Genomic DNA, 26648 nt, shown 5'->3' with positions numbered 1-26648 from the left:
AAGTCCTTGGTGCACATCCTATGCCAAGATGGGTCCACAGTTCTTCCCGCTCGTGAATCCCTGCAAGGCCGCATCTGAGGTCAGGAGCAGATCTGGAGACCAACATGGAATCTGCCACATGGCATATTTATACCTCCTTCCTCGTTTCTTCCAAGCTGGCTAGAGTCACATGGTCTTATAGCCAGTGGCCAGGTGTGTCTTTGTCCTCCAGAGATCCATTGTTCCCTGGAGACTTGCTCATTAGCATGTCCCTAGGCTGAGCATTCTTCGTCTATTCTCAGCTACAAACAGAGAAATATTCAATATCCACACAGAATACATGCTTATAACTTCACACACAGACATTATACAATTACATGAAAAGCACATATAGAACTAGTATAAAGTAAGCTTTTGACACCTCACATGGCCCCCTTTGTACCCACTTTTGCGGCCAACACTCCCCCATGTGCGCAGCAGTGATCTGGCTGCTTCTCTCAAAATCCAATAACGTGACAGATGTGCTATACTGTGTGCATACTGAGTTCCTTCCCTTTCAATGAAAGTTCCTTCCCTTTCATTTCTCTTGTGCTAAATGTGTATGTTGGAGGAGGGGGCATTGGGGGAATGAGCTACTTTAAGTGTATTGTATGTTTATTGTCTCTTCCACTGTAGGGCTGATGTGGTGAGTGTAATGGGTGAGAGGGTGTAGGGCTGATGTGGTGAGTGTAATGTGTGAGCAGGTTAGGATTGATGTGAGTGTAATGGGTGAGTGGGTGTATATCTGATGTGGTGTTTGTTTTATTTCCATTCACTCCCCACAGCACTGCATGCTGCTCTGCCAGCAATGAAATCTCCCTTCCCCTGGGAAAGGAGGCAGATGCTGCTCCAGGCTGCTGAATAGCAGCACATCATGGAACTTTTGGTCACCTCCCAGGGAGATAACAGGGAGGCAGGAAGGCAGCAATACCAAATAGAAAATATACCTCTCTGGGACAGGTGGGTACCCAGAAATCCTGTGGCACATCCCTCCCCTCAGTTAAACATCAGCTAGAGAAATAACCAAAGAGAAGAGCCAGAGAGGGAATCTCCACTCCATGCTGAGCCAGGTTTGTTGAGGGGATCAATCAAAGAATCGTTCTGCCAGCAGGGAAAATGGACTGAAAAGATTTGGTGGATGCCGTGTGTCACGGAGGTATGGAGGAGTCCCAGGGCCCTGCACCTCCATCCAAAGCCAGATGTGACTCTCAGACAGCAGATAGAAGAGAAGCTGTGCCCTGACCACCTGCCCCTCCCAGGTTTAGTTTACAAGGAGCCTGGCTGTTGTTACCTGATGGGCTGCACATTCTCCCTCAGTGAGTCACCAAAATCCCACATCCCATCTAGCCAGTGGAGCAGTGTCCAGGGAGACTGAGGCACACCCCTGGGGTTACTCCAGGACAGGACAAATCACATGTAACAGAAGAAGGAAACAGTGAATGCAGTCCCCACTGTGTCACAGCTCTCCCCCCTAAGTTCTCTCTAATAGGCCCATGAGCTCATTGAGCCTTTCCCGGAAAGCCAGTACATACTCCACCCCTGACTCTCCATCTGGGGAGGCCTCCCCCTCCCATTCATCTCAACAAGTCCATGGGTCCCCTTACCCTTCTCCCGTGTGATAGCTCAAATGGGGAGAACCCTGTGGACTCTTGGGGTCCCAAGAATGGAACGTCATGGACCAGGTACAGCAGCCTGTGGTGGTACTTTTGGGGAACCACCAGCTGCCACCGGAACCCCCATAACTCCACTTCCCCTGGAGGGACCCATTCTTGGTAGAGGAATCCTCTCACAGGAACCTCTCCTGGAAGCCCTCCCCTAGGGCTTGTGTTGCCTGGAGGCCAGCCCAGTCCCTCAGCTTCTGCAAGGAGGGGTCTTTTCCTGCTGGGAAAAGGCCCTGAGTCCCCGGCAGGGTGCCCTCCCCAGGGTCAGAGCTGAGTGCCCCTTGCCAGCTCTGGCTCTGGGTAATGACCAGGGCACTGTGGGGTCCTTCCGGCCAGTCCTCTAGGTCACCCCGCATCAGCACCCCAGCAGGGAAGTGCTGGTGCACCCCCAGCTCCTCGGGACCCTCCTGAGCCTCCCATTTCAGATTAAATCTGGCCATGGGTACTTTGAATGGGGTGCCATCTGTGCTCATCAGGGGCACCACGTGGTCTCAGACTACAAGCTCAGGCAGGGCCAGCATCACCTCCAGGCCCATGTCCCAGTAGCCCATAACCTCCCTCCCATCCACCTCCAGGGGCACAAGGCACTTGCTCCGCAGGGGCAGCCCTGCCCCTATCCTGAACACTGAGAAACCTGCCTTTGGAGAGTCAGGCCTCCCAGAGGTGCTGACCTGAGGGGCCTCCCCCACCTGAGCTGAGGGCAGCCTGCCAGCCCCTGCCACCGGGGTGGCCTGCCCCTCCCCCAGCCACCCAATTAACCCTGGGAGCTCAGTTTGCTCAGCCTGTCCTGGACTTTGGGGCACTGAGCCCTTTTGTGGCCTCTTTGCTCACAGTGATGTCAGGTCAGGACCCACTGGATCTCTCAAGCCGGCTGATCCACCTGGGTAGTGGCTGTCCCCTTTGGGGGGAGGTTGCCAGATCCTCACTTCTTGGGGGCCCCAGTAGGCACCTCTCCCTGATGCACAGTCGCAAACCGGTCTCTCCAGGATCCCCCTTCACACGAGGACCAGCTGTCTGTAAACTCACCGGCTAGTCTCACTGCGCTGTGAAGGTCCTCTGGCCTCCTGTCCTTCAGCCACAGTCTCAGGTCAGGGGGCAGATTTCATAGAGACGCTCCAGGACCATCAGCTTAACAAGATCTTCTGGGGTCAGAGCCCCAACCCCAAAAACCCACTTGCGGAGGTATCACGCCATCCGGGAGACTAGATCCACAAAGGTCTTCCCAGGGCCCTTCTGCGCACTCTGGAATTTTTTCTGTATGGCTCAAGGGTCAGCCCAAACTTGTGCAGCAGGGTTTTTTTGAACTGTCCATAGTCCCCTAGCTGCAGCCTCTCTAGCTGGCTGAGCAACCATATGGCCTTGGGATTCAATAAGGGGGTGAGATGACAGAGCCGGTCTGCTGGGCGGGGGGCTGGTGCAGATCACAGGCTCGCTCAAAGGCAATAAGGAAGGCGTCTACGTCCCCCCCCCTCTTCCTGACACTGGGACAGCTCGTCCATCTCCAAGTTACATGCAGTCTGGGTCCCCTGGGGCCCTCCCCACTCACTGCAGCCGGGGTCTCTCTGCTTCTCAGATCTGCCATATCCCACTCATGCTACTGCTGTCTCTCACGGTTCTCCAATTCCTTTAGCTGCAGCTCGAGCTCCAACCATTGCAAATCTGCCTAGGGGACCCCGGCCAGGATGAATTACTGCTGGTGGGCGTGTCCCAGTGGGTGCCGTGTTTGTCTGGCGGCCTTCAGGTCCCTCTCCTGCCTCAGCCCCTGAAATGCTCCCAGGCACTGTCTAGCTGCTCTCAGCTGGGACAGGATCTATTGCCCTGGAGCAACCCATTTGGGAAGAAGGGGTCCTGGGCCCCCATCCTGCTCCAAGCTCCCCCTGACCGAGCTCCACACACTCCAAAACTGGTCTCCTCCTGCAGCCAGCTCGCCCCTCCCTTTGTCCAGCTTCCTGGCCCAAGATGTCCCCTGGCCACATGCCCCTCCCAGGCTCTGGTTACAGGGAGGTTGGCTGTTGTTACCTGATGGGCTGCATATTCTCCCTCAGTAAATCCCACATCCCATCTAGCCAGTGGAGCAGTGTCCAGGGAGACCTAGGCACACCCCCAGGGTTACTCCAGGACAGGACAAATCACATGTAACAGAAGAAAGGAAACAGTGACTGCAGTCCCCACTGCATCACACCTTGGTAGCAAAGAGGCAAACAAGTAGCCTGGGAAGACTATGTGCTGGGATGATAGTGGGAGAGGGGATGAGATGGGACACATGGTCATGCAAGTGAGGAACTGATCTGCCAGCTCTTGCCTCAGTCACCAAAGTTACACCTCTTTCAGGTCACAGAGATCCATCGTCTCTAGCAGTGGCATTTTGAAGCACTTGGAAGACCGGAAAGTGATCAGGAATAGCCAACATGGATTCACCAAAGGCAAGTCATGCCTGATCAACCTGATTAGCTTCTATGACAAGGTAACTGGCTCTATGGACCTGGGGAAAGTGGTGGATGTGATATACGTTGGCTTTATTAAGGCTTTTGATATGGTCTCCCATAGTATTCTTGCCAGAAAGTTAAGGAAGTATGGATTGGATAAATGGATTGTAAGGTGGACAGAAAGCTCTCTAGATCATCAGGCTCAATGGGTAGTGATCAATGGTTCAATGTCTGGTTGGTGGCTGAGATCAAACGGAGTGCTCCAGGATTTGTTCTGGGGCTGGTTTTGTTCAACATCTTTATTAATGGCCTGAATTAGGGGATGGATTGCACCCTCAGCATGTTTGCAGATGACACTAAGATAGGGAGAGTGGTAGGGCAGGGACAGGGTCCAGAGTGACCTAGACAAATTGAAGGATTAGCCCAAAAGAAATCTGATGAGGTTCAAAAGGACAAGTGCAGAGTCCTGCACTTGGGGTGGCAGAATCTCAAACACTGTTACAGGCTGGAGACTGACTGGCTAAGCAGCATTTTGGCTGAAAAGAACCTGGGGATTACAGTGGATGAGAAGCTGGATATGAGTCAACAGTGCGTTCTTGTAGCCAAGAAGGCTACTGATATATTAGGGTGGATTAGGAGGAGCATTGACAGCAGATCTAGGGAAGTGATTATTCCAATTTATTGGGCTCTGGTGAGGCCACATCTGGAGTATGGAGTCCAATTATGGGGCCCCCATTATAGAAATGATGTGTTCAGTGTTTTTTTGTGTGATGGTACTGCCCAGTATGCAGTACCAGCACCTCCAGTCAGAGCTTATCTGGAAAGAACAGAGAGTACCGGCACCTCTGTAATGAAAATGGCCAACAGTCGGCTGGGTCTTATAGAGTACCAGAACTTTTTTTTTTTTTTTTTTATACAAAAAAAGCACTGGATGTGTTTTACTGCAGAGGGTCCAGCGGAGGGCATAAAAATGATTAGGGGGCTGGAGCACACAACTTATGAGGAGAAACTGAGGTGATTTGGGCTTATTTAGTCTGCAGAAAGAGCCAGGAGGGATTTAATAGCAACCTTCAACTAATTGAAGGAAGATTCCAAAGAGGATGGAGAGAGGCTGTTCTCAATAGTAACAGATGGCAGAACGAGGAGCAATAGTCTCAAGTTGCAGTGGAGGAGGTCTAGATTGGATATTAGGAAAAACTATTCCCCTAGGAGGGTGGTGAAGCACTGGAATGGGTTACCTAGGGAGGCGGTAGAATCTACATCCCTAGAGGTTTGTAAGTCCTGGTTTGACAAAGACCTGGTTGGGATGATTTAGTTGGGATTGGTCCTTCTTTGGGCAAGGGGCTGGACTTGATGACCTCCTGAGGTTGGTGCCAGCCCTAGAATTCTATGATTCTTTGACCAAGTATGGCTGTTCTCATGTGTAAAATGCTACCAAACCAATATGCTCTACTCATTCACATAGAGAAGTGGTAGCATTTTTGCATCCACTTTGCACAGTAAATGGATACCCAGGGTGGGGAGAGATTCAGACCTCCATTCTCTAATGGAACTCACCTGGAACTCTCACCTGGAACTCTCCAGTTCTGTGCTTTGAAATTCCTGGGACAGATGGTATTGTTAACCCCAAAGGGTTAAAAAGTCATGAGTCAGGCCCCCAAGAAGTCATGATTGTCTTAAAAACTTGAGATTTAAAAAATAATAAATTTTCCTTCTGGTTTCAGAATCTTTCATTCATTCTGTAGTCATGAGGGCAGGAAACTTACTTTTTCTCAAAGAACACTGAAAAGCTTGTGAAATAACAAGACACCAGAAGCTTTAAGGAAAACATCAACTGTAGGGTAAAAATTTCTGAGGCAGGCTATGATATTCTGTTAAGAACCCCAATTCTAAATTTGGAGTCTGGGACTGGCACACGAACACAGTACATGATTGTTACCCCTTCACTTCCCACACCTAGCCCATCGAAGAAAGGTCATGATAGAGCTAACAACCCAGGATGGGAGACAGGACCTGACACATTCAATGGTGCTAGGAACAAATGCTCAATTGTCAAGTACTCCTAATGTCTCTGCTTTAATCCCCAGATGGACACATCTAAGCAGAGATACCTTCCTGAAGATGACAGACACATTGTCACTTCACGCATAATTGATGTCTGCTTTGTTTAAATACTTGTTTTACTAGAAACACTATGTAACTTTATATTACTGTACTTATTTTGCCTCACAATTAGCATCTATCCAGGGGGTCCGGGATTTCCCCCCCTCCTCATCACTTGATCTGCCCATTGAGCATCCTATATAATTACTTGTAACCTATTGTTTGGCAGTATTCACTGAGCCTAACAAGCGACGTGACACTCCACTAGCATTGTGTATGTAATAAACTCTCCTGCTTGCTTCATATATGGTGTCCAGATTCTGTTCCTACATCAACTATCATGAGACTTGAGGATTCATGTTTTGAAGGTCCTCCATAGTTTGTGATTTCTCTTGGGACGAAGGACTAATACAGTCCCACTGCAACCTGAATGTGAGAGAGATTTATACCCTTTCAGGAGTCCAAACCTTTTTTGTTTTTATACAAATTTTTTTTTTAATTGTATTTCATCTAAAATGCTGTCAGCTTCCTTAACACAGATAAGAACCTGCTGTATTGAGAGGATTCCATTCACAGTGGGACTAAGAGGGGCAGACGGCATCCATCAGTCCTGGCACAATTTTCATTTTCCCTGGCTCCATGTTGGCCTTTCCCCCAGCCCACCTGTCTATTTGAAATGAATCATTGAGCCCATGGGAAAAGGGTCCCAGGTGCAGAGATATGAACGAAAGCACATAGTTAATGATCAGATTTCCCCTAACCAGACGGGTCCTCAGCTTTCTTTGGATCTTGCTGTCTTCAAGCCACTGTCAATAAATCTTTTGGCATGAGATAGTAGATGAGTGTTCCAAAGTTTATAAATCTAATATCCATGCGCACTATGAGATTTTATATATCAGGCAAATCAGTTTCCCAGAGGTATTTATTTCTCTCGGTGTCTCTTTCTTTTCTTCTGTTTGCCTTTTTCTCTCTTTGGGTACACCTGTGTTATGGCCTTGCTCAGAAGGCACTAATGCAGACAGTGAGACAGGAACAGACGCACAAACATCACTCACACAGGGGCTTTGTTGTGAATGAGCGGCGGTGTGTGGAACACCCCCCCCACACACACACACCTCTTTTGTTGTGTTTGTTACTGTGGTTTTCTGTATATATATGTTGCACCAGCTCTGCACAGGTAGCTGGCACTGCAGACCTCAAGCAAACCACCCAATGATGACAGGATCTGTTAAGATGCAAGGGCACTTAGGTTTATTGCCCCAGCTCCCTGCATCAATGTGTACAGGTATGCCAACACATGTATGCCCAATACAATGGACCAGCTCAGTGAATGGCAAGACTTTTAATTCTCCCGTCAGCTAGACAGAGACATTACCTCTAAGATACCACTGTATACATCAATACAAACAAGCAGTGTATCACTTCATATGCAGTTAGGTGCCAACCTCTGGCATATTAGAGTGCTGCCCTTTGACATATCCAGGGCTACCCATTACCTTGTACTTCAGTGGTGGGCAACCTGCAGCCTGAAGGCCACATGCAGCCCCTGGGGTTCTAGGTGGGGCCCATGAGACATTTGGTTGCCATTGTCTATGCACAGGGTTGCCAGATTCTGATGGTTTTCGTCTGTGTAGCTTTTTTCCTGCTGGAGTTAGAGAAGTGACACGCACATAAAGAAAGGACACGTGAAGTAAGGTGCGTGCTGATTCCACACAGCATTGTGAGAGCCACACACTCCCTCTGCATCCAGTCAAAGTGCTGTTCTGGTTCACATGGCACAGCTCTCACATTCTAGGGACACAAGCACAGTTAGCAAAACTGACTTGTCCCGGGGGACCATCTTGGTTAGAACAATCTTGCAGCCCACGGAGATGAAGGAGGGCCACTTCCACAGCCCACTCACTAGCCTAGATTGTCTCTCACTGCTGTACATGTTGGCTTGATCAAAACATCCATCGTGCTGGCATACTGCCCTCATCTATAGGATGGGTCAGCGTGCTCCTGTTACCTCTGGAGAATGAGCTAGGATTGGGGTATGCTTGTGCCACCCTTCTAGAAGGTGTTTGTTCCAATGCTTTGTGCCTCACCCTGCTTCAGAATATGTTTTTCTGCAGTATCAGCCCTGTGCTGGCCAAATTCTGAGCAGTGCCTGCCTCTAGCTCACAACTGTGCTTTATATCAGCAAAAGTGTGACTATTTTAGCCCAGACCTTAGCTCAGGCCTCTGACACAAAGGCTTATGTTTTGGCCCCCTTCTTACTATAGCAACTATGCCAGAGGAGAGTATTGTAAACGGATTAGAAAATACAGGTGTGCTTACAGACACAATGTGGGTCCATGTCTACAACTTTGCCAGTGAACTCAGCTCCCACACAATTCCGCACTGCACTGTTGAGAACATGCGTCCTGCTAACTCATTCAGCAGAAGTACATCCTGCATTAGCTATCCCTGGATCTGCTACAGCTTTGTTCTGTTCACAGGTGTGATCAAATTCCATCTCTACCACAGGCTTGACGTGTATTTTAATCATAATAGGGGATATTAGCAGAGCCACCATTGTGTGATGGGCCCTTCATTTACATTATGAAGAAAGAAAAATTATTCCATCTCAGAAGACACCAGCACAAAGTAAAAGTTTCATGTTGATCTGTGCTTCCATTCTGAAAACTTCATAAAACTGACCACTTCTTACACAGCAGCCCACTCGACCGTGTGTATCAATCACAACTGCAGAGCTTAGTGAACAAAATAAGTTTTTACTTTATTCCTGTTAACACTGTAGAATCCACACAGTTCAGAGGCAAAGCCCTGATCCTCAAAGTTATTTAGATGCCTAATTCTTATTGCAATCATGTGAGTTAGGCACCTAAATATTGCTGAGGATCGGGGGCCAGGAGCCTATTCTTTCCTGAGCATAACCAACACAATAGTTTATAAATTTCAATCAGTTATATGCTGCAAACCTCCTGGTGACTGGGGATGCACATGTGTCACCAAGACCCTCATTTGGCAAGAAAAATGGAAACAGCCCAGTTTCATTCTCACATCCCAGGCTGAGTTTGTAGGGCCAGGAGCTAAACCATCACTTTTTAACTTGTGACCTGAGGAATGTCTGATTCCATTGTTGAGTGATAACAAGAGGCTCCACAATCCCATTGTTTTCCACCTGGTCTGGGCAACCTAGGCTAGCGAGTGGGCCCTGCAATGCCAGGACACCCGCTTGCGGCTTGCCATCCCCCTGGAGAAGAGCATCGCCATTGCGCTGTGGAAGCTGGCCACCCCCGACAGCTATGGCTCTGTAGGGCATCAGTTTGGTGTGGGGAGGTCTACGTCGGGGCCGTCTTAATGGAGGTAAGTCACTCTCAGGGGACACTCCAGGGGGGCAGTCAGGACCAGCCACAGGGAATTGGGGATGAGCTGGCAGAGGTAGAAGCCCTCTCAGCCTCGCCCTGCCATCTTGCGGGGGGCGGGGCGTGGGGGAGGGATTGTCGGGGGAGGGCTGTTGGTGTCTGAGGAGGAGGGGGGAGCATCCCTCAGCAGCTGAGCCAACCCCTCTAATGTCCCATTCTGTGTGTTCCTATTTGTCCCTTTCTGCAGGTGGTGACAGCCATCAATTCTGAGCTGCTCCACAGGACCGTCCGCCTTGGAGACCTGCAGACCATTTTGGCCAGCTTTGTGGTGGAGCACTTAACAGGACCCACATCCCCATCTGCACCCCGCTCCATTGAGCAGCACAGTTCATCAACAGGAAGGGTTACTTTTCCATGTTGTTGCAGGCCCTGGTCAACTTAGGGACAGTTCACTGACATTTGTGTCGGGTGGTCAGGCCGGGCACACGATGGGGCAGGAACTCTTACCTGTACCGCAGGCTGCAGCATTATTCCCAGAGAGGAACCGGCAGTCGGGGATGTGCAGATGCCTACGTGCATCGTGGCTGATGTGGCCTATCCTCTCATGCCTGGCTCATGAAGCCCTACACTGACCACCTGGATGAGAGCAGGGAATTCCCGCCTCAATAGGACTACACCTGGAGGCAAGTGCGCCTTCGGCCATCTGAAGGGCAGGTTTAGGTGCCTGCTCACACGGCTGGATGTGGGGGGAACACAACTTCCCTGATGTGGTTGCAACATGCTGTGTGCTGCACAACTTGGTGGAAAGGAAAGGAGAACATGGGGGTCAAGGGCTGATGTGGAGGGGGGACACTTTGAGTAGCCCTAGACAGCTGCCGGCCAGCAAGCCCACCAGCTGGGTTTGCGCATTCGAGAAGCCTTGAGAAAGCAGTTCTCCCATGGAGGCCAATGAGTTTCCCCAGGGCCTTCCAACTGTGGGGGATTACCCCATGTCCCCAATGCCTTCTTCCCCAAAACCCATTCACACACTGAGGACAGAGACAGGGGTTGGTGAAAACATTCGAACTGTTTATTGCACTGTTCCTTCATTGAAAAACTAACATATAAAACTCTTTTGTTCAGAGACAATATAAAACTCTTCTGTTCAAACCAAATAAAGTATTTGTAAACAAACTAAAGTGCTTCCCTCAGTGACTCCCAGGTGGGAAGGGGGAATGTCAACTTGGAAGGGGGGAGGGAGGCTCAGAGCTGAGGGGACTGCCTGGAGGAAGAGCCCCTGGCACTTCGGCTGTGGAGGCCTTCTCACACCTCACACCTGGCTAGGACAGTAGGGGGCTGGGCAGGAGGTGGGGCTGTACCTCGGTCTGGGATGGCAGGGGCTGAGGGGGGAGCAGGGTCTGGGGGGTGGGCAGGCTGAGGAGGAGGGGCAGGACCAGGCACAGGACTGCGGAAGGCCATGGCCTCCCCGATTGCTGTGCAGATATCCCTGCTCTGCTGGGTGAATTCAACCAGCAACTGCTGGCGCCATCGGCCTCTGCCTCCAGCCTCCTCTCCATGGAGTCCTGCATCCTTTGCAAGACTCCTACGTGTTGGTGCACCAGTGCCGCTGGGTTCCCTGTGGCTGTCTGGGTGGTGGGGCAGGTGTGGCTTCCCCCTCCTGGTCAGGTGGACCGGCTGTGGAGGACAAGAGGGAAAAGTCGTCAGTCATACATGATCACCCTTTCCCTGAGAGGGCATGCCCTCCTTCTTGTCAGCAAGCAGTGCCTGTCCTAGGGTCAGAGGCTGCTCATGTAAGGCATGGTGTGACCTGGCCCGCAGCCACAGCCTCCCTGGAGCCCAGAAGGTGTGCAGGCCACCATCCTGCCCCCCCTCGCACACACCCCATGGCTGAGCAGCACAGACAAGTGTCAGGGCATGGTTGGGGTTCCCACAGGTTGCTGAGAGGCCTGCAGCTGTGAGGCAATCCCGGCATCCCCGACCCATGCCTGCCCCTGGCATCAGTGTCTGCAGGAGCAGGTGGTACCTAGCAGCTGTGAGGGTGCAGGGGCAGGACGGCTGTCCCTGAGGGCAGCCATGCGTGTGCCCCTCTTCCCCCAGGCTGCGATCAGCATGACAAGTCACAGTACTGCGCCGTACACTTTGCTCCCGCCTGCCCTGCCCTGTGCGTGTTGGACCCTCACAGCACTTGCCTGCTGTTCCCTCCTCGGTGTCCAAAGTTTCCTGGGAGGCCTCCTGTGTCTGGGCATCTGGCTCCTGGGTGCTCCTGGTGCTGTCCTCCTCCTCCTCCTCCTCCTCTTGGAGCTCCGGGTCATCTGGCAGGAGTTGCAGCTGCTGCTGCACAGGGGTCTCCATGGCAGACTCCACAAGCCTCTTGGGAGGCAAGGGTTCCCCTGCCCCCAGGATCGTATCCAGGTCCTTGTAGTAGGTGCAGGTGTATGGCCTTTCCCAGGAGCGGGAGCTGCGCTCACAGGCCCTGATGTACCCTACCTCAGCTCCTTCCCCTTGGCTCTGACCTGCAGTGCCGTGCGGGGGTGGTGGCCTTTCCTGGCCAGGCCATCTGCCATTCTGCTGTAAATGTCCACATTCAGCTCCTGGCCTGTGGGAGCTGAAGAGCCGCTGCCTCAGCCCACAGCTCCAAAAGGGCTTTAATCTCAGAGCCAGACCAGGAGGGTGCCTCCCGTTTAGTGCCCCAGGGTTCCTGTGGCGGGGGGGATGTTTCCCTGGAAGGGCCCGGGGACTCCTGGGGGGCTTGTCCCTGCGACATGTCTCCTGACTGCCCCTACCGGGAAGAGCTGCATAGTCAGGATCCTGGCTGGAGCTGTCTTGCAGCCAGGCTGCTGATTCTGGGTGCCTGTGCCTTTTAAAGATGGCTGCAGGCAGGAACAGTAGAGTTGCAAGCTGTGGCAGGAGTGTCCACCAGGCGTCCTTCCTGGAGGCTTTTTCTGTCGACATAACTTTTCCCCTGCATCCACACAGCCCTTTTGTCGACAGAACTACGTCAACGAAGGAGTTATTCCTCGTGGAATGAGGTTTACAGCCGGCAACAAAAGTGCTGAGTTATGTTGAAGTTATGTCGACACAACTCAAAGGCAGTGTGGATGCAGGTTTAGCTTTGTTGACAAAAGTCCACTTTCGTCGACAAAACCCTGTAGTCTAGACACACCCTGAGAGCTGAGGGAGCTGCTCCATTTGGGAAATAAAGAGCAAATCATTGGAATGCTCCCATTCTGCCCTGCACTAGAAAAACAGTGGCAGGCAGGGATGTTAAATATCGGTTAATTGAATAGTCGAGTAACTTCATGAGATTTTATCAGTTAGTTGACTATAGTCCTCAGGGGTAGGGCCGGCAGCCAGTGTATCAGAGGCAGCTGTGCGGAGTGCCAGGTAGTAGCTGGTCTGTGAGGGGAGCAGGTTTAAAAACCAGCTCCCCTCATGGACCTGCTGCCTGTCTCTCTCAGAAGCAGCAGCACAGAGCAAGGTGGCAGCAATCCCTGTCTAAGTGGGGTCTGAGCTCCTGGACCTGGCCTGAGCCAGAACTGAGCTGGGCTGCCTGCCCACCCAGCTCTTAATACACTTGAAATGCAGAGCTGAAACAAGGGTAGATCCTGGACCCAGCGTGAGCCAAGCTGCCAGCCTGCCTGGCTCGTAATACACTTTAAATGGAGAGCCGCAGCATGGGTAGGTCCCAGACCCGTTGCAAGCCAGGATTGAGCCAAGCTGCTGGCCAATCTGCTAAAAAAATTACTGATAGGGAGAGGGGGAGAGGGAAATGCGCGTAGTCTATAGCATTAACCTATAAGCTTTTGCTTATCGGTTAATCAACTACACTATTACATCCCTAGTGGCAGGAAGTCTGCTGCTGCAGGGGGAGGGCTGGAGAGACTGCTGTGCTGCTTTGACATTCCTCAGCATGGAGAGAAGGGAAACCCAAGAGGCGTAGGGATCAGTTCTGCCTTTCCACCACACTGCTCTGTGGGATGTTCACCCACCCTGCTTTGCTCTATGGACAGAGTTCTAGCAATGTGACCATGAAACAATGGGAGGCAGAAAAACTGATTTGACCAGTTTTCACTTTTGGTGCCTGTCCGCATTACTTTTGCTGTCAAACCTTCCCAATGGAGACATAGCCTAGGCCTGCCACAAGTCCCAGTCTGTGCTGGATTTGGAGAGCGGTCTCCTCCCTGCTTATTGCTGTTTGACTTGCTTCCTACACTTCAAGTAGTAGGGCATGGCCCAGCCCATACCACTCAAGGTCCTCACACAGCTTTGGTCCTTCAATGATTCATGCCTATGCCATAGAGCACAGATGGGAGAGGAGACAGATCAATAAGAGAATCCATAGGAGGTGGGATGGACACTCACCCACAGAATGTACACATGTGCGGAGGACTCTGGTGTGTTATAAAAAAGGGAAGTAGTGAGCAGCTCTGATTTATCCTGTTCACTGGGAGGTAGTGCCATTATCAGTGAGAAAGAAAAGCATTATTGCCAGCCACATGTCAAACTATCCAGCCCCAGCAAGCCACTGATTTGCAAACGTGTCTTTATTGATTAACAGATTTAGCCCATACAATATGAACTTTATTTTACAAGAACCTTCAGCTGGTTAGAATTCCTGACAGAAAAAAAAATCATCATCATCATCGCCTTTTACAATATTGGACTAGAGCAAAAATGGAGGTAAATGCCGCAATCCAGTTAAAATAATCTAAACAAACTAACCTAACATAAACCCCCACATGTAACAAATGGCCAGAATTATTCCCATAAGCATTGCAGTGCTAGGGGGAGGTATGGACACAAAAATCAAACACCCGGGGTTGCAGCTGTGTCCCCAAGACATGCACAAGCGAAAGTATGTGTGAGTGAGAGAACACACAAGTGGAGATAAGTGTGTGAGCAAGCACAAGACTAGGGGAGAGAAGTGCAAATGCCACCCCCAGCTGCAGCCAATCTTCACCCAAAGGGATTTTCTAACCTTCAGAACATTCAGAGCTTGTGAAATGAGAGACCAATATGGATTTCCATCCAAACGAGAAAGAAATACCCCAGTAAGCAGAGAGGAGAGGAGGGAAGAAGGCTCAGGGAGAATTATGTCATGACAACCTAGTAAACACCGAAAGGGATCTTTAATGATATTTTGTGTGAGAGATTATCCCAGAGGGCAATCCCTTATGAGGAGTGTGACAGAAGAGCAAACCTGAACTCAGATTGCAAATAGGGAACACTTATCTATAGCTTTCACCTCTCGTTCCCCTTTCTAAAGCAAAACATCTCAGTCCTCACTGCAGTACCTCCTGCCACGACCCTGCCCCTCTTTTCCTGCCCTGGGCTCCCCACACAGCCCTGCCAGTGCCCCTCAGCCCTGCCTTGCAGCCTCCTGCTATTCCAACCCTTGGTTTCCAACACCATTCTGCGTATGCCCCTCAGTCTTGATCCACAACATGCTCTTCTATTTCTACACATTTTAGTGGAACAACCATTCAAAAAGTTAGAAAGGGAAATCATGACAAATTTCCAACACCTCGCCAGAGGGTAGCAGCTTATTTGTCTGCTTCAGTGAAGTGCTAACCTATTTTTTCAGCCCCCATTCTCATCCTCCTAGGAAAATATGAGTTTGGGTAAAATCATCTTATGAAATTAAAACATGTTTGTCATATTTTCCCCTTCATCTACAGTCCATCTATTCTTCCCATCCTTCTTGTTTGCTTCCTACATCTAGATCTCTGCCTCCAACCCCCAATAATAGAAGAATGTTTACAGTAATTATATTCAACTATTTAATTATTGCTCAAATCCCAACATAGAACTTCCCCAAAATTCAACTCCTACCCCCCGGATTAGACTGATGGCAGTTCTAGAGACATCAGTTGTTTGTGCCATTCAAAAAGCACTGCTTTGGTCTCTCAGCATCTGGCCTGAATGGGATGAGATTTCTCTGCCACCTTTGTAAGGGCAACACTGACTCAAAAATAAAATAAAATAAAAAAATTGAAAAGTCTCTCCTGATGATGTTCAGGCAAACCCTCCCCAAAATATAGATTCACTGCTTGTTCACAGTGTAGCATAATTGCCTAACATCAGAAGCCTAGGACCAAATGTGTGCATGGCTATGAAATACTCTGCTCTTGGGGGCCACACAAGATCTATACATAAGACCTGGAGGGGAAGAATGAAAGTAAAGGGCTTACGTATTAGGTGAGGCTGCAATGAAAAGAGCAGGGGGAGCCAGTCTTGGTGTTTGGTCCAGCCCACAAATGCAGTTATTAAAAACAAACAAACAAAAAAAACCCCTCACCTTCCTCATCTCAGCCTGGGTAATCCCTAAACCTTGGTGAAGGAAAGGTTAACAGAGCAGTAGGGGAACTATGCATGGGCGAGGTTGAGGATGTCCAGCATAGGGAACCTCAAATGGGACACAGCTCACCAAAGCACATGTCATACTTGAATGCCCAAGCTAGATGATGAAAATCAACATGCGAGGGACCACAGAACACAGTCACTCCCACATCCAGAGAATGTGCGCACAGGGTCCCCAGCAGTCCTTCCCTCCCTCCGCAAAGGGAACCTGGAAGCTGTGAGTCTGGCTTGCTTAGCAGGGCTGTTCCAGCTAACCCAACGCCATACCATGGACCTCCCAGTCACACAGCTCAGCCCCTTCACTCCACTAAGCCACGTTTCCTCCCTCCTCCCCCCACCCCACAGAAAAAGTAACATGAAGAGTAATAAGAAATCACCATGTGTGTGAAAATGAGGGCACTAGGCATGTGGTTCCCTTCCAGTTATCGCTTCAGTCCTCCTCCTCTCCGCCGTGGATCCCCCCTCCCACCATTCCTCTCAGTCCATTTGGCCTATGCACCTGCTGACCAGCCTCACTTGCCATAGACGCTCTCATCGCTGTAGGCCACATAGAGAAAATAGTCCTCCTCGTGGTTATCCTGGCGGGAAGGGTGGGGGGAGAAAGTAAGAGAGGGTGAGACACAAACATCATCTGGGACCATCCCAAACACTGGCCTTATAAGAGCAAAAGGAGAGCACATTTCTCTGTCACTGTCTTTCACTCCTCCCCCAGGACCTTATTTCCTTCCTCCACAAAGAACGTGGCTGAGCACAAAGCAGCAGACTTTCTTTGTGGATGTTTCTGGTCCACACAGAGAAATGGTTTTGCCCCAAATGACTGTGAAATAATAGAAATGGGTGCTTCCATTTACGTGTCTGTGAGAAGGGAGTTGGAGGAATGTGGGAGTATGATGTCTATACCAAAACTGAAACCAAACCAAACAAACCTCACTGCGGTGAGCTTCAGAGACTAGTCCAACTGACATAGGGTCACAGGGCTCATGCACCAGGGCCAAAACCAGCCATGGAATCCTAGGACTGGAAGAGACCTCAGAAGGCCATCGAGTCCAGCCCCCTGCCCAAAGCAGGATCAATCCCAACTAAATCAAGCCGGCCAGGGCTCTCTCAGGCTGGGACTTAAAAACCTCTAGGGAAGTGGTCTCCAAACTTTTTAAGCACAAGATCACTTTTTGAATTTAAGCCAGTCCAGGATCTACCTCAAACCCAAATACTCATGCCCCTCCCCTTCTCCAACACCCTGTCCCTGCCCCATCCCTTCACCAAGGCCCTGCCCTCCTCACTCGGTGAAGCTGGGGTACAGGAGAGGAGGACAGAGAGACATCAGTGCCCCCTGCCTCTGTCTCCCCCACCCTGCACAACGAGCAGGATGATCCCAGGAGGCGGCTCTAGACAAGAGCAGCAGGGCAGTGTGGGATGGGGAAGCTGAAGTGCTGGCCCTTGATAGCCTCCCAGCCAAACCAGACAGGATCACCTGTCAGAGGCTCCAAGATCTACCAGTAGATCCCGATCTACTGGTTGGTGACCACTGCTCTAGGAATAGAGACTCCATCACCTCCCTAGGGAGACCATTCCAATGTTTCACCACTCTCCTAGTGAAATAATTTTTCCTAATATCCAAAGTAGACCTCTCCCACCACAACTTGAGACCATTGCTCCTTGTTCTGCCATCCGTCACCACTGAGAACAGCCTCTCTCCATCCTCTTTCGAACCCACCTTCAGGTAGCTAAAGGCTGCTATCAAATCCTCCCTCACTCTTCTCTTCTGAAGACTAAATCATCTCAAATCCCTCAGCCTCTCCTCATAGGTCATGTGCTCCAGTCTCTTCATCATTTTTGTTGCCTTCCACTGGATAAATGGACTGGGAGGTGGATAGAAAGCTGGCTAGATTGTTGGGTCCAATGGGTAGTGATTAACAGCTCAATGTCTGGCTGGAGATTGGTAACAAGTGGAGTGCCCCAAGGATTAGTACTAGGGCTGGTTTTGTTCAACATCTTTGTTAATGGCCTGGGGGAGGAGATGGATTGCACCCTCAGCAAGTTTACAGATGACACTAAGCCTGGAGGAGATGTAGATACGTTGGAAGGCAAGGATAGGGTTCAAAGAGACCTATACAAGTTGGAGGATTGGCCCAAAAGAAATCTGATGAGGTTCAACAAGGACAAGTGCAGAGCCCTGCATCTGGGACAGAAGAATCCCAAGCACTGTTACAGGCTGGGGACTGACTGGCTAAGCAGTAGTTCAGCAGAAAAGGACATGGGGATTACAGTGAAGCTGTAGGAGATGAGAAGCTGGATGAGAGTCAACAATGTGCCCTTGTAGCCAAGAAGGCTAACAGCATATTAAGGTGCATTGGGAGAAATTGCCAGCTGATCTAGACAAATGATTATTTCCCTTTAGTTGGCACTGGTCAGGCCACATCTGGAGTATTGCATCCAATTCTGGGCCACCAACTATAGAAAGGATGTGGATACATTGGAGAAAGTTCAGCAGAGAGCATCAAAAATAATTAGGGGGCTAGAGCACATGACTTATGAAGTAGGCTGAGGGATTTGGGCTTATTTGAAGAAGAGAAGAGTGAGGGAGGATTTGATAGCAGCCTTCAACTACCTGAAGGAGAGTTCCAAAGAGGATGGAGAGAGGCTGTTCTCACTAGTGACAGATGATAGAACGAGGAGCAATGGTCTCCATTTGCAGTGGGGGAGGTCTGGGTTGGATAGTAGGGGAAAAAAAAAACTATCCCTAGGAGGGTGGTGAAGCACTGGAATGGGTTCCCTATGGAGATGGTGGAATCTCCATCCCTAGAGGTTTTTAAGTCCTAGCTGGACAAAATCCTGGCTGGAATAATTTAGTTGAGCTCCTGTTTTGGGTAGGGGGTTGGACTCAATGACTCCTGAGGTCTCCAGCCCTAGGATTCTAAATTCACACACAAAGCCTGCAGCTGAGGAGGGGACAGACCCCAGCTCTCTCCATCCCCTGTGCACAGCTCTGTCAACTAGATCAAGCTTCCTCTTAAGTTTCCACTTTGAAAATTAGCTTTGGTGTCTTAATCTTCTAACACCTTCATTAAACAAAACAAAACAAAAAATCTATCCAGCATTGCTGATGGATAATGATCACACTAAGGGCAGTTTGAAGTAGTCACTTTTTAAAATGCCACTGTTAAAGTGAAGGGAGGATTGAAAAGATTTTCCTGCTTTGGAGTCCTACCATCTTGGAATGCTGTAAAGCAGCCCTGCCAGAGATAATGACCTTTGGGTTCATAAAAGTTTTTCCAAAGGTCCCTGCCCTCTGTTATCAATAATCACAGTGTATTTTCCAGCAAGTGCACTCATTTTGTTTGTTTGCAAACTGGTGTGGTTTCTCTCCCTGTCTAAGAGAAAATGTGTTTGTTTAAACAGAAAAGCAAATGTACAGATTTTCCAGTCATTCATCTCTCATCTGAGCTATAAAGAAACACATTCACTGGGAAATAGGAGTGAGTAGCACAGGTCAAAACCAAATGGCTACGTCTACATTGGCACAATTTTCCGGAAATGCTTAAAATGGAACAGTTTTCCGTTATAAGTATTTCCAGAAAAAACGCATCTACATTGGCAGGATGCTTTTCCGGAAAAGCGCTTTTTCCAGAAAAGCGTCCATGCCAATGTAGATGCACTTTTCCGCAAAAAAGCCCCGATCGTCATTTTCGCGATCGGGGCTTTTTTGCGGAAAAGACTACTGTGCTGTCTACACTGGCCCTTTTCCGGAACAGTTTTCCAGAAAAGAACTTTTGCCCGAATGGGAACAGCATCGTTTTTCCGGAAAAGCACTGATGATTTTATATTAGATCGTCAGTGCTTTTCCAGAAATTCAAGGGGCCAGTGTAGACATCTGGCAGGTTATTCCGGAAAAGCGGCTGATTTTCCAGAATAAGTGGCCAGTGTAGATACAGCCAGCATGTATATGACAGTTATTTATTAAAATGCTAGCAACACATCACTGAATAGATCAGCGTAGGCCCAATTCGCAGTCCTGTACTCTAATCATCAGACTGACATTCCCTCTCAGAACCTGTCCTGGAAGAACTGTGGGGAAACTGCACTGTAGCACAAAAATGGGAACCTGCCAGGGAAACTCTTTGATGTCTAATCTAACACTCTTACATTAGCAAAGGAAAATAAATAATTTATTAATATAAACAAACAAATAAAGTTCCTGTTTCCTTGGACAAACACCCCAAGCCCCTTGGTCTAACCTGATAATGCAACATTCCAAGTGGGCTGATGGAATTCAAACAAGAGTGGAGAGTTCCAACAAAGAGGAGCTAATGTGAAGTAGGAATTATCAGACAAAGCCCTGGCTGGGATGATTTAGTTCTGCTTTGGGCAGGGGGCTGGACTCGATGACCTCCTGAGGTTTCTTCCAATCCTAATCTTTTATAATTCTAAGAAACAGTGGTGCAGCGCTGAGTCAGGGGTCCAATATGTAAAATTATTCTAGAGTATGAGTTGTTTAGGCCACTACTACAGCAATATAACAAGCAGATGGGTTGTGCTTACCTCATACAGCTGACCCATAGTAGCGCTAGTGGGAGGGATGGTGTTATTGACAAAGAAAAATAGGGCATCCTCTGGCCTCAGGTGGATCCTCTTTCGGATTAAGAAGTAGAACTGGCCAACTGAAGAGCGATACAAAGGGAAGAGAAATAATAGAAGATGGATGAGTTTGATACAGGGATCAAAGATTAAAAAAACCCAGAGAACGATTGATACACAATGTTCAGTTGTGTTTGCAGAGGTTTGTGTGTATCTCCTGCTCTTCTGGCACTAAAACCCTACTCTATCAGCTCTCCTCAGTGCGGTCCTGCAGCTCCTTGCTATTCCAGTTGTTACCCCTCAGTCCTGTCCCACAAATCCCTGGCCCTCTAGTACAAAGTTCAGAGCTATATCGTTTGAGTTTGGGATTTTGGTTCAGCCTATTAAAAACACAAAGGTCTGCAATAAAATGTGGATCCAGGCTGGAATTCTGACCCTCCTCACCAAAATATAAATGGGTTGAAAACTGGGATTTGATAACGTGACCTCTTCTTACCGTGAAACTGAAATTGATCTGGGCCCAAGCGCTATGTAAAGATTAGGAAAAAGGATGTTAACCCTAACCCTACCTACCATCCTGTCCACTGTCCCATCCCTAGCCTCCCTAAGGTGGCCCATGTCCTGACTGGACCAGTATTTCATTTTCTACCATACTGATTCAGACCATCAGATACTCTAGTCTCATATTCAATCTCTGACAGGAACCTACACTTCATTTTAGCCTTCAGCGCTTTAGTGAAGGGAGGGACACAGGGATTTCTAACCAACATATAATCAGCCAAAACTTTAAATCCTGAAGCTCCTGGTAAATTTTACTTCAGTGATTGTCACTGCAGATGATATTCTCACAAAACATACTCAGTCCTAAATATTTGCCTGATCCCTAGTCCATGGGAGCGAGTTCTGTAGTTAACCATTTACCACAGGAAAAATATATTTCCTATCATTACTATATGTATATTTTTCACATTCCCAAATAGATTCAGACTTAATCATACAGTGATAAACTCATCATTATTTGGAATGGCACTTCATGACATTCACTGTGCTACATTCCATGGCTGGTCAGAATTTCATGGTAGGAACATTTAGCAAATTCCCATCCTCCTGCTCCAAAGATCACTGGCCATAAGCATCACTGGGTGTTAGCTGATGCACTGCTAAATCATTGTTATGGTAATAAAAGGCAGTGGTGACACATATGCAATACCAAGATTGTTAGAATACAGTGTAATAGACAGTGCCATTCATCAGAATAGCTCCAAGTACTTTACAAACACTAATTAAATTCCACAACCCCCCGCCCCCGAGTGAGATAGGTTTGTTCAATAAGTACACAGGGGAAATTAAGATAAAGTGAGATTATGTGGCTTGTTCAAGGTCAGATGGCAAGTCCAAAGCAGAACTGAGATTAGAATCCAGGAGTTCCATTTCCCTGTTCCAATCTCTAGACACGCTGCCTACTTGTGTCTCTTATTCCCTCAGCAAAGGACATTCTTATGATGATGATATCAGTGCAAAGAATTCCTGGGAACTTCCTCACTGGAGGTTGTTACCTGTGAGGTCAGAAGGCACAAGGTACTTCCTCTTATCCAGGTCAGGTACTCTGGCTTTGGGTGCCTTCTCTACAATAACCTGCAAGAGGAGAAATAAGACATGAGACTCACCAAAGTAAGCAGACCAAAAAGTATCACTGGAAAAATAACAACTGGTCCCTTAAAAGTGACAGTTCTCACAGGCCCATGGAAATTCTCTCAAGCTCTGCTAGGGAACAATACTCAAAAAGCAAGGGAGATACAGGACAGCAGAGTGGGGCAGTAGTGGTACCTTGTGGAGAGCTCCTGACTGGAATAGTAAGTATCAAAGAGTAAAGTACAGTTGTAAGGTTGGACCACAGGAACTGCAAAATCACATCAGTCCAAATAGTTACAATCTCGAACAGTAGCCATTAGTAATGCTTCAGAGGAACCCCATTCCAGAATTGTCAGTCCACATGGGAAATCTCTTCCTGACCCAATTACTGAGTGGTTAGCGATAGATATATAAATAGAGGTAGCATGAAGATTTACATTCCTTATATTTATCCACATGTCTAAAACACTTTTTAAATCTACTAAGGTCTTGGCCATCATAATATTTTGTGGTAATGAGTTCCACAGTCTAATTACCTGTATATGTTGTGTAATAGAATATAAAGAGAAGCAGACAAAGTTATATAGGCAAAGAGGTTTAGAGTTATGGAAGCAATACTTGCAAGTAGAACTGGACAAATATGTAACCCAAAATGAACAAGTACTTAAATAGCAGAGAGAGAGAGAGATGATGGTTTGAGCAGCTTCCATGAAAAGTTAAGCAATTAGGCATTTTTTGCTGAGCCTGGGAAACCATTCAAAAGTTGGAAACAAATTACATTGGGACGATATGATTTCTCTGTGGGGGAAAAAAACATGGAGGCAAGCTTTTGCAGTTTTCATTTTGAACATGACGAGCAGTAATTGGTCGCATCTTGAAGTCCATGGCCTATTATTCACCCAAAGCCATTTTCCTAGAATGAGAGGCAGAATTTTCCGTGCTTGACCTGAGCAATTTAGGGCAAGAAATACCTATACCCAAATTTTCAAAAATGGCCTGTATTTTTGTGTATCTGAAGTGAAGCACCTGGAGCCTGAATTGCCGAGGTTCTAAGTACTCACAGCTCCAGCTGACGTCAATGGGAGTTGCAGATCCCAGCAGCTCTGAACTAAATATTAGTACATGAAATTACAGGATGGTTTTCAAAATGTGCATCCTAGTAGCTCTATAAGTTTGGAAATTTTACTCTCCCAAGACACTGCATGTGTGTGTAGAGAGTGGAATGGATTTATGGATTTGAGATAGTTTGGTGTGTGCATATATGTGTGTGTATAAAGGATGTTGTAAACATGTTGATGTGGGGAGGATGTTGTTAATGAGGAATAGTTTGGGATTCTTATATCATCAGATGAAGAATGGTATCTTAGCAGTCCATTACCTTAACCACTTGGGGCACGTCATGGTATTGCTGGATGTAACTGTGTAGTGTATGCCTGGGTTGGGGGCAAATTGGGGAAAAGACTAGAAGAGGGAAGGAAAAGTACAGCCCCACAGTCATTCTGTCCTCCAATTTCCCAAGATACTGACAAGAAGTACTTAGTGAAAGCAGCAATGAAGCCACCTTTTTATATAAAAGATTGAATTCCAGTAAGATTTTTCCCATGATAGGGAAGAAAGGCGAGGTCACAATAAGTATGGGCCTGGGGAGGAAGAAGGGATGGTACTGGGATTACCACCCCCTAGAAAGCACTGGCATCCAACAGAAACTACCACTTCTAAAGAGATAGAAATGGTATGGGGATGTTTGGTTGACTGGCTTGAATAGATACTCGGTTTGTCTGAATAATTAAGTTGTCCAGGTGTCCATTCTTAAGAACCTGAAACCTTCTCAAAATAGCCATACTCCATCCAAACTGTCACTAGAACTTTATGTCCATCCCCCACCCTGGATTCTGATCCCAAAGGCCTGACAATCTGTTTGCAGAAAGAGAGAGAGAGAGGCATTTAGTAAAGGAAAAACCAAAGGGCAAATGCAGATTAACTCCTGATTGTCATGGGTGGTGTTTGCTGTAGTGTGGGAGGGTGCCAACACTCTCATCTCAATTACAATGCTTAGATCTGCTGGGTGCACTGCAAAGTAAGTCACAGAAATAACTGAAAAAAGCTTGCCAGATAATTCCTATTATCTCCTATACAGCTCGGCTGTGTCTACACTGGACCACTTATTCCGGAAAATCAGCTGCTTTTCCGGAATAAGCTGCCAGCTGTCTACACTGGCCCCTTGAATTTTGGGAAAAGCACTGACGATCTACTGTAAGAAGTCTGCTGCTTTTCCGGAAAAACTATGCTGCTCCCGCTCGGGCAAAAGTCCTTTTTCCAGAAAACTGTTCCGGAAAAGGGCCAGTGTAGACAGCCTAGTAGTCTTTTCCACAAAAAAGCCCCGATCGCGAAAATGGCAATCGGGGCTTTTTTCCGGAAAACCGCGTCTACATTGGCCACGGACACTTTTCCGCAAAAAGGGCTTTTCCGGAAAAGCATCCTGCCAGTGTAGATGCTCTTTTTCCGGAAATACTTATAACGGAAAACTGTTCCATTTTAAGCATTTCCGGAAAATCATGCCAGTGTAGACGTAGCCCTCTTCTAATGGTTCTGAGGAAGGTATTTTCCACTGTGGCTGAATGGACTTCCTCCTGCTGTTCCCGTCTGGGCCTCTGTACACAGAGTTTCTTCTTCACCTTAACCTGCAGCATATCACGCTGTTTTAGTTTCCCCTCCCCACCTCCCACCCCCGCCCAGATCTGCCAATGCATCTCAATCCTGACCTGCCTCACTCTTTGCTATTCCTGTTCTGGCCTCCGCATAGCCCTTGCAATGCATATCCATCATTACCCACAGAACAACCTGCTACTCTAATTCGCAGACTGCAGCACAAATCCTGACCTCACTTCTGACCTGCGGCACCCTTTATTATCCCAGGCCTAAGGCGCTGAATCTCATTTCTGACTAGCAACAATCCCCACCTACCACTCTGGTCCTGTGCTCAACATGCCTAGGCACTACCTCAATTCTAACCTGCAAAAATGCTTGCAAGTTCAATCATGGGGCCTCTCTAGTAAAGAAGAAAATGGTGCTGAATTGCGGCAAAAATGTGTGGCAAGGTTTTTCGTTCCCCTTGTGTCCATAGGGGATTACAGACTATTTTGGAAGGAAGCCCCTGAATCTAGGACAGACATCTCCAATGGGGATGAAAAGAAAGAACATTTGGAATATACCGAATAAAAGAAACCACAGAAATCAATTTAGTTCGCCATTTCCCTTTTCTAATTACTATAATAAAGGTAGAAGTTTTCCAAAAACACTCTAAAGGGACCTCAGAATGAGGAAGCACAGCTAGGCTGAGAGAACGTGACCTTGTTTTCTACGTGATTTTTTTTTCCCACAAAGAGATTAAATGAGATGTCAAAAGACTGAGTGATTGCTATAAATCTTCTCATACATGCAAGGACAAGGATAGAGCACAGTTGTATTGAAAAGACAAAACAAAACTACTAAAAGGAAAGGAAGATCTCTGGTGGCATCATAGAGGCCCTCCAGTTTTCCCCATGAAGGTTATATGATTAATTCACATACTATTTTCCACCATTTTTGCAAAGAAAATGGTTAACTTTCCTCACTTCCCCACAACATGCACAGAGACTGTCATAAGAAAGATGAACAGCATTTTTCCCTGCTAAATTGCTGCAGATTATGGGGGTGGAGAGAGCAGCAAGATAGACCCCACCACTCATTTACATATTAAAATAGCATCATTCTTTGTATATAAACATAGCTCAAACAGATATAGTTCTATAAACACAGATCAGGAAACAGCAGATTAAAAGCTGATCAGGACATATAGTAATAACAACCCCCAAATCCTTTAAAAATCCCTCACCCTTAAAATATAAGCCACAGAATATTTGATAAAACCAAGGCTACACAAATTGTTTGCAAAATATAATCAGCTGCAAATCAAGAACAGAAGGTGGCAGCAATCAATACACTATACTAAGAAAAATAATATATTCCACTCACAGGGACCCTGTCTGGATATTTCTTTCTGATTTTCTCCCCTTCTTTTTTTCTGTATTCAAAAGGATGATCTTCTTTGTACTGGAACTTCATGCTGGGTTTTTTTGGTGTCTCAAGTTTTTCCTTTTGAGATTGTTGATTTAAAGTGTCTTCTAAAGCCTTTGATATCAAAGATATAGGCTTCAAGCAAATTCTGGGGTAAGCTGAGAGTTTTCGGTGCTGCTTTGAATTCTTCTGTCAATTTCCCAGGTTACAGAAATACAGCTGATCATGGAACACAAACAACGATGTAGCAAATTCAGCATTGTGATGTCACAGGGAGAAGCTTCCATCATTCTAGGCTGCACCATTTCACCTGTAGAATAGGGAGAGACTGTACATTAATTAAATCGCATTTGCACACGGTTGTTAATGAAATACACGAAGATATATGTGCAAACACGGAATTATCATGCGATACTGCATCACTGAAAATACGGCCCTGCTTACTCTTTCAAATATATTTTAAAATT

General features: G+C 47.7%; 1 protein-coding gene and 1 long non-coding RNA gene across 2 annotated transcripts; one reads left to right on the top strand and one right to left on the bottom strand.

Annotated features, from left to right (window-relative positions):
* The first annotated feature begins 534 nt into the window (after positions 1-534).
* Positions 535-6347, top strand: LOC142826757 (uncharacterized). Its single transcript, XR_012900994.1, has 3 exons — positions 535-978; positions 4011-4143; positions 6193-6347. It is a non-coding gene; the product is annotated as an uncharacterized LOC142826757 (long non-coding RNA).
* A 7737-nt stretch (positions 6348-14084) lies between these two features.
* Positions 14085-26491, bottom strand: GABARAPL1 (GABA type A receptor associated protein like 1). Its single transcript, XM_006112529.4, has 4 exons — positions 26140-26491; positions 22050-22128; positions 20458-20576; positions 14085-16496 (listed from the first exon to the last, which is right to left on the bottom strand). The coding sequence occupies exons 1-4, from the start codon at positions 26227-26229 to the stop codon at positions 16431-16433; spliced, it is 354 nt and encodes a 117-aa protein (XP_006112591.1). The 5' UTR covers positions 26230-26491; the 3' UTR covers positions 14085-16430.
* Between the last annotated feature and the right edge of the window lie 157 nt (positions 26492-26648).

The sequence above is a fragment of the Pelodiscus sinensis genome, chromosome 1 (genome assembly GCF_049634645.1).
Source record: "Pelodiscus sinensis isolate JC-2024 chromosome 1, ASM4963464v1, whole genome shotgun sequence".
In the NCBI taxonomy this organism is placed as follows: domain Eukaryota; kingdom Metazoa; phylum Chordata; order Testudines; family Trionychidae; genus Pelodiscus; species Pelodiscus sinensis.
Note: the sequence above shows the minus strand (reverse complement) of the source record. Positions and strands in the feature narration are given on the sequence as shown.